The sequence below is a fragment of the Neofelis nebulosa genome, chromosome 9 (assembly GCF_028018385.1).
Source record: "Neofelis nebulosa isolate mNeoNeb1 chromosome 9, mNeoNeb1.pri, whole genome shotgun sequence".
Lineage (NCBI taxonomy): Eukaryota > Metazoa > Chordata > Mammalia > Carnivora > Felidae > Neofelis > Neofelis nebulosa.
Window position 1 is genome coordinate 118,237,413 of NC_080790.1, and position 12,056 is coordinate 118,249,468.

The window sequence follows — 12,056 nt, forward strand, 5'->3', positions numbered from 1 at the left end:
GATGCCAACTATCTGCTAATTTTCAACATCATCTTAGAAGCACTAATCAATGTCATAATGCAAGAAAAATAAATGGTAGTATCAGTATTATACTGATAATACAAATTATTATAATCATAATTTGGATAGGATATGGTAGTCTACCTGTGAAATGCAAGGCAATTAATTGATAATCCATTAGCGAGAGTTTGAGTAGGTTCAGAAATCAAAACAGAATAAGAAAGTATACAGTGAGAGTGCTGCTTCTACTTCTTCATCCTATACCTGCTCTGTTCTCTATGGGTAACCAGTTTATTAGTTTCTGTCCATCCTACCAGTGTTTCTTTATTTAAATACACAACGTAACACAGAAAGTATTATAAGATATGCACTATTCAGTAGCTTGCCTTTTTTTTTTTTTTTTAATTTGATTTTGAGAGCCAGAGAGTGCATGTACATTTGAGCAGGAGAGGGACAGACAGAGGGGAAGAGAGAGAATCCCAAGCAGGCTCTGTGCTGCCATCAGCATGCAGGCTCTGTGGGGCTAGATCCCATGAGCCATGAAATCACGACCTGGGCTGAAATCAAGAGTTGGAGGCTTAACCGATTGAGCCACCCAGGTCCCCCTGTAGCTTGCCTTTTTTAAAGTTAATATGTCTTGGGGCGCCTGGGTGGCTCGGTCGGTTAAGCGTCCGACTTCGGCTCAGGTCATGATCTCACGGTCTGTGGGTTCGAGCCCCGCGTCGGGCTCTGTGCTGACAGCTCAGAGCCTGGAGCCTGTTTCAGATTCTGTGTCTCCCTCTCTCTGTGACCCTCCCCCGTTCACGCTCTGTCTCTCTCTGTCTCAAAAATAAATAAACGTTAAAAAAAAAAAAATTTAAAGTTAATATGTCTTGGAAATCTTTCTGTATCAATTCATAGGGTATGGTTTCTCACTTTCTGTCTTTTGTTTTATAGCTGCATCATATTCTATTTTGTGGATGTGCCAAGCAGCATACATATAAATCCAATAACCACAAAGCTGTTGGTTGATAATCTGCCCATTAAATACTCAAAACTTTTAATTTAAAGGTATTTATTTTTATATGCACAAGTATTATGTAACTAAATCTTTGTAAAAATTCAAACTACAGGCAAAAGTCTCTTGACCATTTCTAATACCTGTTCGACCTTCCCTAGAGCTAACTTTTGTTATCAGTTTAGTGTTCAATATCTGTTCCTTTCTGGCTAATATTTCCATTAGAAATGTGACTCCCAGCTGCAGTGTTACTTTGTAAACTAGAGTCTCATCAGTGACTGTTAGTTACATGTTGAAGCAGGAAATTCTTGCTCCTCTTTCCTGTCTATACACAGTCTGTTCACAACTTCTCTTTTGTTAACCTTGTCACATCTTCTCTAGCTCCCCCTGTGGTTATCCAGATATTTAGGTTGCACTAGTACAATTACTGTTTTGTAGGTAAAAAGTAGTTAATTATCAGTAATTTCATGTAGTTTCACTTAATAGTGTTAAAACTTAATTGGTTCGGGGCGCCTGGGTGGCGCAGTCGGTTAAGCGTCCGACTTCAGCCAGGTCACGATCTCGCGGTCCGTGAGTTCGAGCCCCGCGTCAGGCTCTGGGCCGATGGCTCGGAGCCTGGAGCCTGTTTCCGATTCTGTGTCTCCCTCTCTCTCTGCCCCTCCCCCGTTCATGCTCTGTCTCTCTCTGTCCCAAAAATAAATAAAAAACGTTGAAAAAAAAATTAAAAAAAAAAACAAACAAAAAAACTTAATTGGTTCATGTGTCTGATTCTCCTCAAGGACAGGAGCCAGAGCACTTATGTCTTATAATCCCTTTCAAGACCTGGAATTGACTGGGCAGGTCAAAGTCACTTAATAAAGTTCTGTTGACTGATGAAGCTGAGCTGTTTCCAAGGCAACCAGCAATTTTGATCCACCAAGTCTTCTCTGTTCTTTGAAATGCAGTTGGGTTTCCCCATTCTCAGTGAGTGCCTCTCATCCTTGTCACACTTTAGAAAAGTAGGAGAAAACTGCCTTCTCCTTAGGAAACCTTGTTGACCCCGTTGTTACTATTGATCCTCTTGGTGAGGTTTATGTAGTTTATGTACTGCAGACAGTAGGATGCCTGTGCCCTGTAAAGTTTTTTGAGCAAGGAAGGGCTTTAGAGTAGCCAAGGGCCTAGAAGACCTTCTTCAGGCTCCCGAGCAGGTGCATTGGAGTTGCTAGCCTAGGAATTTGGAGTTGATCTGTGGATCTGGACTTACCAGACTTTTAGAAGGTACTGACCAAATTCAAAATAATTTGGGATTTGTCCTGAGGTTGCACTTTTTATTTTGCCAAATAAGGATATTTAAAATAAGTATCTAGTTATATACTCTTTATAGTTGGTACATGCTCATGGTACAACATTCAAAACATACAAAAAGATATATATTGAATAAAATAAGTCTCATACTTCCTCTCCAGTTCCTTAACTATCCAGTTCCCTTCCCAAGAGGCAAACCGGGTTGCTTGATCATCCTTCCAGAGATAGCCCACGCATTTAAAAACAGGTATGAATGTATTGGCTCTCTCTCCTCTCCCAAATAAATGGTAGTGCATTCAGTACACTTTGCACCTTTAGTTGTTGGGTTTTTTCCCCACTTTTCTTAGAGATCTCTTAAAATCAGTACATAGAAGGCTGACATACTCTTTTAAATGGCTACATAATATTAGTAAGAGACCAACAGTTACCACTGTTTTAATTTAAAAAGTATATTTACACACCAAAAATTTAGAAAGAATGTGATTTTAGTATAAAGAAAAGTTCTGCAAATTAAATAAATTTAGTTCTGTGAGAAATTAATTCCATGCATTGGTCCAAAGCCTTGTGTTTGAAAACTACTGCTAGAGATAGTAAACCATTAAAGCAAGAGCTTTTGAATAGGAGTGCGTTAGGCCAGCTTGTGTTATTTTAGGGAGGCTCCCTAGTCTCTGGTAAGCTGTACAGATGAGAGGGCAAAAGGAATATGATTGAGATGCCCATGTCCTTCTCTCTGCTTTATGGAGAGGAATAGATTTAGGGAATCCTTTTGTTTTCTACAGTTGTATTTCACAGTTCATCACATTGTATAGTTAGCTAGTCTGCTGTCAAGATATCTTCTGTTTGTAGCAGCTGTATGTCAGTTGTATCAGAGTAGGGAGACTAGGTTCAGGGCTGTTTATTCTGTTAACATTTTTTGGGGAATTGATGTATGTTTAGTACCATTCAGAATTTTATCAGTCCTGTGTGAAAAATACCCACATGAAGTGATGGGAGCCTGAACTTGGAGAGTGACTGAAATTGGAATGGGTAGCTGGAGTCTGGAGCTTTGGGACTGAAGAATTGACAGGACACTTGACCTTTGGGAAGACTAGGGAGAGCAGAATTCATTTGCTGAACATTTACTGAATGCCCAGTGTCTGCAACCTACTGTGATAGGTTAACGGCAAACAAACTGCCTTAGAGGTTACTGGTGTAGGATTGAAGAGGACATAGTATTCAGACAGAAGGAAGCAGGCCTGTTTATTTAGGTAGCACATGTTTGTTAGGATAGCGGGGTACTAGGTGCTGGGTATAAGGCAGGCAGGTAGAATCTAAACTTTCTCAATCTAGAATAGCAATCTGATTAATACAAGTGTATTTAAGGAACAATATTATTTATTTTTAACCATTTATTTTTGGGTTTTTTTTTCAACGTTTTTTTTTTAAATTTTTTTTAATTTTTGGGACAGAGAGAGACAGAGCATGAACGGGGGAGGGGCAGAGAGAGAGGGAGACACAGAATCGGAAACAGGCTCCAGGCTCCGAGCCATCAGCCCAGAGCCTGACGGGGGGCTCGAACTCACGGACCGCGAGATCGTGACCTGGCTGAAGTCGGACGCTTAACCGACTGCGCCACCCAGGCGCCCCTAACCATTTATTTTTGGAATGAGCAGTATAATAATATGGTTGAAAAAAAAATATTAAAAGGCATGCTACAAAAATTCTGTCTCCCACTTTTGTCCCTCCCCTCCCCCAATACTCAGTTCCCCTGTTGTGTCAGTTAGGTTTCAGTGCTGGAAACAAAACCACTTTGGGTACTTTAACCACAAAAGGATTTAACACAAGAAATTGGGTACTTAGAAAATTGTTGGAAGGGTTGGAGGAGTGGGACTCAAGGTTGCTGCCCTTAAGTATCAATTTGAAGGACCCAGCCCGGAGCTGTGTTCTGGAGGTCAGGAAGTTACTGCTGCCACTGGCCCACTGCCACCACCACCCTCAACACTGCTGCTTGATACTTAAGAAGCTGGTAACTAGACATTAGATCCTTGCTTATGCAGACCAGTACATCAGTATCACCAGATTGTTTAAAGCTCTTAGGCCCTAACTTCATCTGCTGAATCAAAATCTACATTTCAACAGGATCCTCTGATGATTTGCATTCCATGAAAGTTTGAGAGGTCCTTCACTGGAGCCCTGGGGTTTGGCCACTACAGTTGCCTCTAAACCCATAGGTCTCCATGACCTTGACTGCCAATTGTTGGGGAGTCAGGGAAATGCAGTTGGTTTTTCCAACTCTCAGTCTAGAAGAAATGGAGATTGAAAGAGCCCATCTTTTGAAGTGACCGTACTTCTTTATGTAACCATTGTTAGTTTCTTATGTAAGATATTTTTATGCATAGTTAAACATATATGAATATACTTTTTCATCTTAAAGAAAATAAACAGTTGTTTACACAATGTCCTGCACCTTGTTCTTTTCATTTAATAGTTCATCTTGAGAGAGCTTTCCGTATCATAACATAGAATATATTTTTTTTAACAGCTGCATGGTATGCTACTATATGGATTACAAAATTCTTAAATTGAAGCTATATAATACAATCTGGGTTGCATGGTCATTCTAATTTATTGGCATATGTAAAGTGTAATCAAGTTAAATGTTTGCTTCCTGCCTCCTTTGTGTTTTGGTCTTGTGTGTATGTCAACTTGTTTAACTTGCCTTATAACCCACTGTGCTGGGTATCCTTCCTCCACTCTACATGACAGAACTCAGGTCTGAAAGGTCAGGTTAATAGTTCATAAACTAAGGAATATCCAGGTTGGGATTTGAACCCCAAGTCTGTTAGCCTCCATAATTTGTGATTTAACACAATTGCACGAGCCTTTACATGGTAGGCTTTGGTAATCTAGTCCTTTGGGAAGAGGTTTGGAAGAGTACTGTTTTGGATATTTTGGGTGGGTATTAAAGGCATTTAACTTTTTTTTCTGACTCAGGTATCCAGCTCACATAGAAGACATTGACTACGAAGAAGGAAAAGTACTCATCCATTTCAAGCGTTGGAACCATCGTTATGATGAGTGGTTCTGCTGGGACAGTCCTTATTTACGCCCTTTAGAGAAAATACAGCTGAGGAAAGAGGGCTTACATGAAGAGGAAGGATCTTCTGTGAGTATCAGATCTGTAATGAGCTGGGTCAGCCATTGGGTATTTTATGTTCCAGCCTTTGATGTTCAGTGTGAAAGTCAGTAGCAGCTGGGGACCAATCCTTATTTAGGTCTGTAGTTACAACTCTGAGATCTCCATGGCACCTGGGGTTCTTGAAGAATCCTAGTTGTCAATTGTCTCCATGATGTGATTGATGTGACAGGTCATTGAGAGAAACACTGAGGATGCATGGGGACCTTATCTCTTTCTTTTATACCACTGTATCCCTTTAGATTGATTATTTATTTATTTATAAGTATCTCTAAATTTTTTTTTAATGTTTATTTATTTTTGAGAGAGAGAGAGAGAGGGAGGGAGACACAGAATCCAAAGCAGGCTCCAGGCTCTGAGCTGTCAGCACAGAGCCCAACGCGCGGCTTGACCTCACGGACTGTGAGATCATGACCTGAGCTAAAGTTGGATGCTTAACTGACTGAGTCACCCAGATACCCTTATAAATATCTTTTATTTTTTATTTATTTTTTAAAATTATTATATTTTAATGTTTATTCATTTTTGAGAGAGAGAGAGAGAGAGCGTGTGCACCCCCCCCCACACACACATGTGCAAGTGGGGGAGGGGCAGAGAGAGAGGGAGACACAGAATCTGAAGCAGGCTCCAGGTTCTGAGCTGTTAGCACAGAGCTCGACACAGGGCTCCAACCCACGAACTGTGAGATTATGACCTCAGTTGGACGCTTAACCGACTGAGCCACCTAGGTGCCCCATAAATATCTTTTTTTAAACGTTTGTTTATTTCTAAGAGAGGTGTGAGCAGGAGAGAGGCAGAGAGGAAAGGAGAGAGAGAATCCCAAGCGGCTCCGTGCTATCAGTGCGGAGCCCAATGGGGGGCTCAGTCTCATGAAATGGAGATCATAACCTGAGCTGAAATCAAGAGTCAGATGCTTAGCCAACTGAGCCACCCAGGCGCCCCCCATTTTAGATCATTTATTAAACTGGTTTGTTGTATGACCATTTATTAAGCAATCATTCCCTGTGGAGCCTCATTTCAAGGTCTTTTAAAGGTCTTAAACACTTGGAATTGGACTATATTCCTTTTTCCTGTTATCACTATACCTGGAGCTTTTACTGATTTCAGAATGAAGGATGAAGTATTCGTTTTGAGGTTTTAATTTTTTAAATATTTATAAGAATTTTTTAAAGATTTTATTTTAGTTTTTTAAGTAATCCCTCTACCCAATATGGGGCTTGAACTCACAACCCTGAGATCAGGAGTCACATGTTCCACCGACTAAGCCAGCCAGGCGCCCTAAGTTTTGAGTTTTTTAAACAAGCATTGAGACATCTGTAGAACTCATGCTGCCTTTGGATCTGCCTCAGCCCTGGATTCTGTTTTTCATTTTAGCCCTGGCCAGGAAACTTGAACTCTTGTTTTCTGTGTGTGTTGTTCTACCACTCCTCTCCCCTCCTCCCTGCCCCTGCCATTTATTGTTTTATGTTGTTCAGTTTGCTCAATATTCATTCTATAAACTGTATTAATGCAAACTGTTTGCTGGAAAAACAGTATGAAATATTAAAGTTGAATGGGTGCTTCCTTTGGCAAAAGATCCTTTAAAAGTGTGGTTGGCATGAATGCTGCTCCCCTAAAGATGAGGTGGCTTCCCTCCTTCTAACTTGTATACTGGGTGTGTTTTTAGTGGTCCTGGGCTCAGGGACAGAGCAGGGACTATCATCAGTGCTGTGCTATGCTTGCCCAGACCTCCTAGGATAGGAAAAGTCTTGTGTCTAACCCTTTTGTTGTGACTCCCAGTGCCTCTGTCTCAGTAGCCATCTCCCCTTCCCACTATTGTCAATCCAGCTTCTCTTATGAAATCTGGTACTGTGTATGTCCTATGAAATTGGATTGGTAACAGGTTTTTTTTGTTTTTTGTTTTTTTGTCTTTTTTAATGTTTTTTAGGAGTTTCAAATAAACGAGCAGGTCCTTGCTTGCTGGTCTGATTGTCGTTTTTACCCAGCCAAAGTCACTGCTGTTAACAAGGATGGTAAGGCATTTGAGTTGTAATTATTTTTACTCATGAAGTAGGGGGGAGTTTGTAATATTAGAGTCTGATAGTATATTTTGAGTATGTATTTATTGCCTAGGAATCCTCTCTCTTCAAGTTAATCACTATGTCAGGAATTAGGAAGAAATTATAAATGGAGACAAATTTGGGTTAAAAAGAGGAATTTGATTCTTTGCCTCCTAAATTCTAGTAATTGTTTTCTAAAACAGTTATGGTTCTAAAAAAACAGTAAAATAATTATGGGTCATCCGTCCCTCTGCTGGTAAGTGTGCAGGTTCTTGTCCAGGAGTTCCTAAGAGATGAAAAATAAGCTTTAATATGCCTTTTACTTATTTGTAAATAGCCTAGAAATGAAGTGAACATTACTAAACATTTCTTAAAAATATGCTTTGTGAGGGGCACCTGGCTGGCTCAGTCAGTAGAGCATGTGACTCTTCAACTCAGTCATGAGTTCAGGCCCCACATTGGGCATGGAGCCTACTTAAAAAAAAAAATGCTTTGTGGATGCAAGGTGATTGAAGGTGGTCTGTAGCATCAAAGTTGCTAGTTGAAACTGGGGCCCTGGGATTTAGAGCACCGAGTTGGGATGCCTTTGCCAAGTTTATAACCCGTGAGGAGTCAAGACTGGGAACATGACCCAGAGAGGCTGTTTTTGCTAGTACAAAGGCGGGAGGATGGTTAAGAAAATAATATGTATGGTCAGCATCCTGACACTGAGAGAACAGACTCTGGATCTGAGTGATACATTTTTTTTTTGTAGTATTTTCTATCAGGTTGTTTGTGGTATGTCCATGACCTCTTAGTACCGCTGTTTGTGGCGGCTATGTGGCCAGATTGACTTTTTATTCAGTGAAGTTTTTCAGGTATTCATTCAGCACTCTTGTTAAATGCTGGACCTGGGGCTGATCAAGTTTTGTTTGAGAATGGGTTGAAATGGTAAAAAAACATGTATTTGCATGTAGCAGAAATTTCTGTTTCTCTTTTGCTCTATTCACTCCCTCCCCACGCTGCGCCCCCCCCCCCGTCCCCCAGCTGTTAGGCCAGTGTGGGTTAATTCTGCTACCAGATGTAGGTTATCCTAAAAGCACAGTCCTCTTGCTTCAGGCTTCCAAAACAAGGTTGTATCTTTTAAGATGTCTGAGCAGTTACTGACTACTCCAGTTCATGGTTGATTCAGCCTTTTTGAATAGTCCTTGTTTCCCTAAATTTCTTTCTTTCTTTTTTTAACGTTTATTTATTTTTGAGACAGAGCATGAACGGGGGAGGGTCAGAGAGAGGGAGACACAGAATCTGAAACAGGCTCCAGGCTCCAAGCTGTCAGCACAGAGCCTGACGCGGGGCTCGAGCCCATGGACCGTGAAATCATGACCTGTGCCGAAGTCGGCCGCTCAACCGACTGAGCCACCCGGGCGCCCCATAATTTATTCATTTTTTATAATTTACATCGAAGTTAGCGCATGGTGCAACAATGATTTCAGGAGTAGATTCCTTAAGCCCCTTACCCATTTAGCCAGTCACTCTCCCACAACCCCTCCGGCAACCCTCTGTTCTCTATATTTAAGAGTCTCTTATGTTTTGTCCCCCCCCCCTTTTTATATTACTTTTCCTTCCCTTATGTGCATCTGTTATATCCTAAAGTCCTCATATGAGTGAAGTCTTATGATATCTGTCTTCCTCTGACTAATTTCGCTTAGCATAATACCCTCTAGTTTTTCTAAATTTCTTTTATAAGTTTGTGTTCAAAATAGAATTCTCTGTTATTATTTTTCATATGTATCACTTTATTTTTTTATTTTTATTTTTTTTTATTTTTTTATTTTTTTAACATTTATTTATTTTTGAGACAGAGAGAGACAGAGCATGAACGGGGGAGGGGCAGAGAGAGAGGGAGACACAGAATCGGAAGCAGGCTCCAGGCTCTGAGCTGTCAGCCCAGAGCCCGACGCGGGGCTCGAACTCACAGACCGTGAGATCGTGACCTGAGCTGAAGTCGGACGCTCAACCGACTGAGCCACCCAGGCGCCCCTCATATGTATCACTTTAATCTAAAAATGTATTTTAAAGGAGAGCTCACATGTTATTAAACTGCTTTTTAGTAAAGGACAGTTTACTTTTTAAGTCTTATTTTCAAGATTAAAATTTTTTCTGCTCTTACTACATTTAAATCATATGATATGAAATGTAGGTGTTCTATGTGTACATAGATGTGTTCCTGAAGGTCTATTATGTTGATTTATGCTGATCAATTGAGTGTATTCCCCCTGAATGATATCCATTGGAGGTGTGCTCCCTTGGGGAAATGGCTGTCCCTTAGATCACATAAAAGTTGTGAGTAGTAACATGGGTAACTCTGTAGATAAAGGAGGTTGTAGAAAGGAAGCAACATTTGTCTTTTGATCCAGTGATGTCTCAGAGTCACATGGAGCACAGAAATGGGGCCAAGGGTGTTGGATGAGGGAGTATCAAAGGAGAAAAGGCAGATTGAAGAAGAACGGTTTGGGGAGCCCGGGAGCAGTCTTTTAGAGGGGTAGGATGGGGTCTTGGTGGAAGGAGGCTGTTTGCATCTATGCAGATCCTAGATTTGGGTATCATGGATTTAAAAAAAGAAAAAAAGAGAAAAGACCTAGTTCAAGGCTGCATGAAGTGGGTGTTGATATAGAGCAACCAGGAGGAGGCAGTACAGGAATAGAATGGTGCAGATAAATCATGAGGGGAGCGGGGAAGGACCCCTGTCTGTAGTTACTGTTGTTTTTGTTTTTGTTTTTTTATGTGTGGATGAGTGGAATATTTTGAAATAATCATTTAAGGACTAAAAATCATTTGCCACATTATTAGGCATAGTTAAGATTTTTAAATGTCTCTTAAACTTTTTTGAACTGGGGCAACCAGAGCTTTGCAGGTTGTTTTAAAAAAATATTTTCTGTTTATTTCCTCTATGTGCTAAAATTATAGGAGGGGGAGTCTTCAGATAATGATTGTCCCTAAAATAGCCATTTGCCACCCTAATAATATTGGTTCTGTAAGCTCTGAATTCTGTCCAGTAAATTTTAATTATTTGAAAGACATTGAAAATGAGTGGAGGGGCACCTGGGTGGCTCAGTTGGTTAAGTGTCCAACCTTGGCTCAGGTCATGATCTCCTGATTTGTGAGTTTGAGCCCTGAATGAGGCTCTCTGTTGTCAGCACAGTGGCTACTTTGGATCTTGTTTTGGATCCTCTGTCTCCCTCTCTCTCTGCCCTCCACTGCTGGTTCTCTCTCTCAAAATAATAAATAAACTTGAAAGAAAAAAAAATGAGTGGAGATTTCTGCCAGAATCAGTTTTCCCCAGAGTTTTTGGTCTGAAGTCCTTACTGGTTCTTGAGACTAATTGGAAGGGAGAGAAGAGGAAGGTCACGGGGCAGGGGAAATCCTGAAAGGTAGTGGAATCGGCTGGGTGGTATTATGGTCACATTGTGGATTGTGAAGGAAAGCTAGCCTTTGTGGGAGTTCAGATCTGTGCCTGATTTTGAAGAGATAATGACTCTTTGGTGCTGCCTTTGGGTTAGATTTTATCCATGGGAGCTGGTGGGCAGTTTCTAGTTCAGTGTGACTGTAGTCCTTGCAGGATGTGGGGAGGACAATGCTAGACTCTTTTTTCATTCTTTCCCTGGTATTTTCTGCTTGCTCTGCCTCATTTCCATCTGCAGCAGAGGCTATCACAGTTTCATGGCTCTGTGAGGAGGAGCTCTGCTGGCAAGGTGCCCCCTTTATTTCCTGTAAAAGTCATTTTGTCTTGTTGGTGCTGCTAGAAGCTGGGCATATAGTGAAATCACACCTTGTAGATTCATCTTTGGGAGGCTTGGTCTCATTTTCTTGCCACTCTCAACCTCCTTGGTGGTTTTCCTGAGACTGAGCATTGAGGTTGCTGGCATTGGGAGTCTGGTGTGAAACACAACTAAATGGTAACTTTAGAGTTTCTTATGGGAGTTATTTAGCACTTAGAAACTGGGGAGGGCAGTGCAATGTTATTTAGCCCTTTTCACCTGGAATAGTTCTTTGGCAGTGGTAATTAAGCATCATTTCATGTGAAGGTAGCCACACCTGGTTAGCTTTGTTAGCCCCTTTGTCTGTGTTTGGAGTAAAGGACAGGATTCTGCTTCCAGAGAATCTTTGTTCAGAAGCCATCTCTGGTGAGTTGACCTCAGCTCTTTGCTGCGGCTGCTCAGCTTCCCTTTTTCACACTGGGTATGGCAGAGCCACAAGTGTCAGGGCTATATGTCCCCATCATGGACTAAGACCACGCTGCTCTGCAAGGCATTCTCTGGGGGAAACTGAAAGTAGGTTTGCATTTACAACAAAATGAGGAATTGTTCCTTCCTGTTGATCTGTGGTTCTTTAACTTGAGTGAACAGGCAAATCAGGCCTTAAGGCCTCTTCCTTAAAATTATACGTATTCTTAGGTTATGTGTTCTCTGTTCCCTCAGTTCAGTCTTTGGTCTAGTGCCTGAAGTCTGCATTTGTAAGAGGAGATTCTTTGGAAATGCTTTTATTTCTAGAGTCTCTTGTTGAAGCAGTTACTATTTTTTGT

General features: G+C 41.1%; 1 protein-coding gene across 6 annotated transcripts in view; it reads left to right on the forward strand.

The window, feature by feature from the left end:
- PHF20 (PHD finger protein 20) overlaps positions 1-12,056 on the forward strand; it is a 173,736-nt gene that overhangs the window by 74,347 nt on the left and 87,333 nt on the right. For 4 of the 6 annotated variants that reach the window (XM_058685446.1, XM_058685449.1, XM_058685447.1 and 1 more), the window contains exons 3-4: positions 5,255-5,426; positions 7,384-7,468. In XM_058685446.1, the coding sequence (XP_058541429.1) occupies positions 5,255-5,426; positions 7,384-7,468 (257 nt within the window). Of the gene's footprint in view, positions 1-5,254; positions 5,427-7,383; positions 7,469-12,056 lie in introns of those variants that run through there. The other 2 variants (XM_058685450.1, XM_058685451.1) reach the window with 2 other exon arrangements.